This window comes from Sinocyclocheilus anshuiensis, unplaced genomic scaffold (genome assembly GCF_001515605.1).
Source record: "Sinocyclocheilus anshuiensis isolate Anshui unplaced genomic scaffold, SAMN03320099.WGS_v1.1 scaffold87, whole genome shotgun sequence".
Classification (NCBI taxonomy): domain Eukaryota; kingdom Metazoa; phylum Chordata; class Actinopteri; order Cypriniformes; family Cyprinidae; genus Sinocyclocheilus; species Sinocyclocheilus anshuiensis.
In genome coordinates this window covers 2,371,817-2,377,946 of record NW_015549609.1, presented here as the reverse complement: position 1 = coordinate 2,377,946, position 6,130 = coordinate 2,371,817, and the positions used below count along the sequence as shown (strand labels likewise).

General features: G+C 36.5%; 1 protein-coding gene across 1 annotated transcript in view; it reads left to right on the top strand.

The window, feature by feature from the left end:
* Positions 1 to 6,130, top strand: part of LOC107659112 (myotubularin-related protein 13-like) — a gene marked incomplete at its 5' end in the record, with an annotated part of 78,644 nt that overhangs the window by 41,637 nt on the left and 30,877 nt on the right. The window contains 3 exons of the mRNA XM_016447939.1: positions 1,544 to 1,815; positions 4,465 to 4,637; positions 5,074 to 5,147. Of these exons, the coding sequence (XP_016303425.1) occupies positions 1,544 to 1,815; positions 4,465 to 4,637; positions 5,074 to 5,147 (519 nt within the window). The remainder of the gene's footprint in view (positions 1 to 1,543; positions 1,816 to 4,464; positions 4,638 to 5,073; positions 5,148 to 6,130) is intronic.

Here is a 6,130-nt window from a genome sequence, read left to right as displayed (position 1 = left end):
TGTGAGATAGCTAGTTATAATGGTAATTAAATAATGTTTACATATGTATAAAAGCCTACATTGAAATCTGTCATATAAATTGGTCTCTTCATTAGAAATTAGCCTACTGATTGCCACCATTGATGGACTAATTTTTTAAATAATATTAAAAATATTTGTATGACATTATATTCTGCAGTTCTTCCCTGTTGTACCGAATATCTATACTTTTCAAATTATCATATCGAAGTTAGAAATTAAAATATTGTGACAAAATTAATTTTGTAGGGTGCCACAAGTTTGTTAAAATTTCCAAAGGGTGCCGCGACTAAAAAAAGGTTGGGAAACACTGATATAGACAGTAGCAGGCACTGTGTTTATCTTAGCAGGCTGCCAGAGTTTAGTTCACATTGTGTTTCCACTGATCCATCTTCTTACCTACAGAAACTGGCAGCTGGAGTGGACCAGTTCTCCTACACCTGCATACAAGACCATCCCATCTGGACCAATCAGCAGTTCTGGGAGGCCACCTTCTACTCTGAGGTGCAAAACCAGATCAGAGCGCTTTACCTCACCGCCCCTGAGGAGAAACAACTCATCACTGCCAAGATCAAGGTAGAGTATTGAAGTCAACTTTTTTTTACTTGTTGACTAATCCCTCAATTTTTGAAATGTAATTTATTTTGAATTATAAATTTTATCTTAAAATATCAGATAATTTGACCTTTTATGACAAGACAAGACAAGGTTAGATCAGGTTTCTAAATGTCATATGGTGCAACCCTGATATTTCTGAATTATAATTTGTCGGGTTACTTAAAATACGTTTACCTTGAAAAATCCCTCAATTTTTGAAATGTAATATATTTTGAATTATCAATTTTATCTTAAAACATCAGATAATTTGACCTTTTATGACAAGACAAGACAAGGTTAGATCAGGTTTTTAAATATCATATGGTGCAACCCTGATATTTCTGAATTATAATTTGTCGGTTTACTTAAAATACGTTTACCTTGAAAAATATTGATGAAAAAACATTTTTGAAAACAATTAAGATGTGTGCACTCACAATTATTTCTATTTGAAGGTTACACCACTTGACTCCAAGTTAAAATTGTTGTTGAAAAAAATTTCAGAGCCAACATAAACACAATATTACATTTTAGGAATTTGACACGCATTTCAAACTAGATTTTTCCTTACTGTATCTTTATCTTGGACAATCATATTTTTAATTGACCCACTTAACATTGTAGTTGTATTTATTAGTGATTTAGGATTGCAGTTATGTTTATAAGCAATAAAAAGGTAATAAAAACAAGAAATCTCACTAGGAGTAAGGCTTGTAAACTTAAGGCTGGTGTGCCTTGTTTGTTTATGAGTACATTTTGTAGTAACATTGTGAGTTTGGTTGTTGTTCAAGTCAGACAAAATGTGGTTGGTTTTGATAGAGATTGGCACAAACCCTACCAAGCATTGACTCTGGCACCATTTCAGTAGAAAAGGGATATCATTTAACCCTGTTTCCCATCTCTTTGTCTGACCATCTCTCTTCATCAGGAACAGAGCACACTGTCCACAGCATCCAGTGAGTCAGAACGAACCACTATGGACCTCGCAGCAGAGCAGTTGCGTACTTGGCCCAGTCTGAGCAAAGAGAAGCAGCAGGAGCTGGTGAAGAATGAGGAGAGCACAGTGTTCAGCCAGGCCATCCACTATGCCAGTCTGATGGTCTACCTGCTCGTACCGCTGGATACCAGCAAAACCAAGCTGCTGCGCTCCACCCCTGCAACTGACTGGGAGAGCGGCAGCAACAGCATCCTCACAAACAGGCAAGAGACTTCCTTCTACAATGCTTTGCAGAATATGTGTTTACATTTGCATTTATGCATTTGGCAGATGCCTTTACCCAAAGCGACTTACTGCATTCAAGGTACACATTTTCTGAGTTTTGCTTTCCTTGGGAATTGAACCCATGATCTTGGCATTGTTAGTATGCTACCCTACTGCTTTTAATTCTTTAAAAAAAAAAATATATATATATAATAATACCTCATTTTCATAAGCAATGCTCATTTGCCTTACAGTTGACCTCTACCTGCAAATTATTAAAATATCTTCCACATTTTCTCAGCATAAAATCCCCTAAGTTAATGGATCATTGTGTTGTGAATATAAAGTTAGAGCGAAAGGCATAAATTAGGAAATATGTCAGGAAGCAATTATTAAATCAGGAAGTCCAAATCACTACATCAAACCACCCAGACACTGATTAATGAAGGTCATCACTCAAAATTCTCTGTGCGATCAAGGTGAACGCACATAGAGGTCAGTGATCACGTATGACGGAGATTCAGTACAGATTAAAGATGCAGCAGCCCAGGTGTCAAGCTTACGAGGATGGAACAAAATAAGCCATTGCTCAAAAGGAACCACGTGAAAGAAATTTAGAGTTTAAGTCAAGTCAAAAGACTTAATAGTAACTCATGATAGTAGAGATGTGAGATTTTGTGCTCAAATAAGATCTGAAATCTGGGTAAATTAATGCTGCCCCCAAGTCATAAACACAATAAATACAGTGAAATATGGGGACGATAGCATCATTCAAATGCTTATGCAAACAGCATATTTCAAGCACAAGGTGCTTTACAACATTACATAATCATTTGAAAATAATTAAAATCAGTTTCAGTGCTTTGAAATAAAAATGTCACAAAGAAGCAAAATTTCAATGTGTCATTTGTAGTCCTGTAAAGTGAGAGAACTGGTTACGGGTTTAAACACTTTTGCAGGTCAGTGGTGCTCCAGTACATCTGGCGTACATCAGATCAGTTAAAATGGAAAAGACGCACAGCAGGGGCTGAGGGTTGTCCTTTCACCTTGGTTACGAAACACACATTCCAAATAAATCAGCTTGATTGTTTCTCAACGTCTTCAACAGAAAATTGTACAGATGGTTCAGTCAGTGAGCAAAAACGTAAGTAGAAGTAGCCTGGTGTAGTTCCTCAAGAGTCCTATCCAGTTATACACCACATCCTTCTCAGCCCCGCCGGTAGCCTGAATGCTGCTCTGCTTCAGCAGAACCATGAAATGAGTTGGCCGTTTGTGGAGGGAGCACTCAGCCATAACCAAAAAAAGATGGAGGGATGGGAACGTAGAGCTTTGTAGTATTATTAATAATATGTGTTAGTTTTGGGAGGCTTCATAGTCAAAATGGGTGATGTTCAGCCAAATGCATGTCTCCAGAGTTAATCTTTCCCTCCTCCTGTCCTTTTCTCTTCCTCTCAGAAAGTTTTCAAGGCCAATAACGGCACACTGAGAGTTTTAAGTGCTTGTCTCAGATGTCACGTTTTCTTTTTCCTCTTTGTTTTTAATTAGTGGTTTTTGATATGGCATGCATATCATTTTACTTTTGCTTGCACCTAGGATTAGGGAATTTTGTAAATGACTTCTCAAATGATGTCTTTTGTTGAGAAGTATGCGATTACTTTTCTAAGCGATCAGACTTATCATTTTCACCTGCCAGACAATAAAATAGGAAAAATCCTTTAAGGCAGGGGTTCCCAAACTTTTTTTGTCAGCCAAACTCTGAAAAAAATATTAATAACAGTATTTATTTCTTAGTAGTAGTAGTAATAATAGAGGTAATGTTTAACTGTAATTGTCAAAAGACAAATATATTACTGTTGTACATTACAATTTTACAGTATGATCAAAATATTTGATGATTATAATAATGAAATGCAGACTATACAGTTGCATTTGATTTCACTCAGCTATATCATGATGATTGTGCAGCCCCATTTATTTATTTTATTTATTTATTTATTTTAATAAAGTTACAGTATGTGCGCAATCCTTTCAAAGTATACTCTACTCTGATCGTGACCGTATGAACGCGTTCGGCATCACTGTGCTGATGATGAAAATCACATCACGATTGTATGAGCGCAGACAAGGGATAGATACTTTTGGCTTTAGGAAGAACCAGAGATTTGGGGTTTTGACTCAGAACACCCTTGGAATCACATAGCAATGTGTGGGCAAAATGTAATTATCTCCTACAAGACTCGTTAAAGAAAAGTTGTTCTTCTGCAAAAGTTGCTTTGATTGGGGAAAATCTGTACTGCCTAGTTTTACTATAGACTTGATTTATTTTCTGCCTGAAATGTCAGGAACTGCTCTCTCTGTATTTGTAAACATAGTTAGGGAATTACATCGCTTTTCGACCAGCACAATGTGCACTAAGACCAGGAGATATCAGAGCCGTCCGCTTCCTAACAGTGGTATTTCAGACCAATTGTGTGCAACAGACTAAACAGACATTGAATTGTGAGGGCTTGGTAAACTAAAGTAGCAGAGTTACATCAAAGCCTCTTTAAATAGCTGTGTGTTATTTTAAGAATATTGAGAGTAACATTGCTTTTGTTGGTTGTGTTGTGTTAAAGTCTGCAATATAATTTGTGTCGTGCAACAAACAGTATTGCAGGGAGTGTGGCTGAGAGCTTTGACACTGAGAGCGGATTTGAAGACTCTGAGACCAGTGATGTTGCCAACTCTGTGGGGAGGTTCATCTCTCGTTTCATTGACAAAGTGTGTACAGAGAGTGGAGTGACACAGGGTCACATCAAGAGTCTGCATAGTATGATTCCAGGTAAAACAGTGTGCAAAAACACAGAGCATTTAAACTTTTATTGCAGCAGTCTAAGACAGCTGTACATTGATGTGAACTTCAGTAACATTAAGATTGTAGGTTAAAATGTGTATAGATGTACAAGGCTAAGTGTATATTTTCAAAGGTTGTAAGTGCTCATCATTTTTGCTAGTTGATGTCAGTAGTCCTCTTGTGAGAATTGAATTTATTGCTTCACAGATATTCCTTGTGGTCAAAACTGCATGGAAAATAATGATTGCACAATTTAAAAAATGAAATTCAGAGTAGTTATACAGTAGATGGATTTTGGTGTCACACTCTGAACGACAATTCAAGATATTAAGTGGTTTTGAAACTGAAATGCATAGTACTGTGACCCAGTGTCCTAAACTGTCCACAAAGTTTCCCGAATCAAGGTATTTATCTGTTTCTTCAGGTCTTGTGGCAATGCAGATGGAGACTCTAGAGGCAGTTCATAGAGAAAGCAGAAGACTGCCTCCCATTCAGAAGGTAAGAACTGAATGCTTCCCTACTTATACAGTATACAAAAACCGTACGCCAAAAGAGTAGCATGCCCGAATTCATAGTATTCGGGGAAAAAAAGTAGTCGAAAAGTACCTGGATGACCTACTACTTCTGCTGAGATTCTGAAGTGCGCAGTCGATGGAAGCTTTACTATCCCATGAAGCCACGGGATAGAGGATTTATGAATGGCAATGAAGCAACGCAACTGACACTGGTAGATCATGTGACAGTAACAACATGGCTGATGTCCGAATTTCATTCATACTACCCATATTCATACTATAAAGAACATACTTTTTTAATGGTCAAGAAGTAAGTTCAAATTCAAAAGTAATACCTACAATGTAAAATCTAATTAGTTGGGCTTACTTAAAAAAAGCATGCAAACCGATTGCCTTGAAAAAACTAAGTAAAGTGAAATAGGAATAGTATGTTGTACTGACAAATGCTTAGTTAGTATAGTTTACTTACACAAGAGTTCTAGTAACTAAAAAAGAACTGTAGGGGGTACTTGATCCTTTCATTTAGGTTTACTCGTGACTTAGTATAGCTACTCACTGACTCCCAGAGTGCATTGCGGCATGAATAAATTATGCAGTTGCTTTGTTTTACAGTTGTTGATTTTATTTGCCAATTTTATTTGCTGTCTTGTGTCAGTAGTAGCACAACAAAAAGAGCAAATAAAATGGTTATTGTTACAAGTAATGAAAATAAATGAAATTGAATTGTTACCATTGTTGTGATTCGCGTGCTGAATGTTTAAGTCTGTGTGTGTCTTTAGCATATTACCACACACTATCTAAGGATTTTATAAACCCAAATAAAAGCATCTCAGGGTATTTATGAAAAAATACATTTGATAAAGTTCATTAATAAACATACACCATAAATGCACTAATGCTTTAATTAGAAGATAGGTCTCTTTCTAAAAGCAACCTATTTATTACTTTTCTTCCTTTGAAATCAAA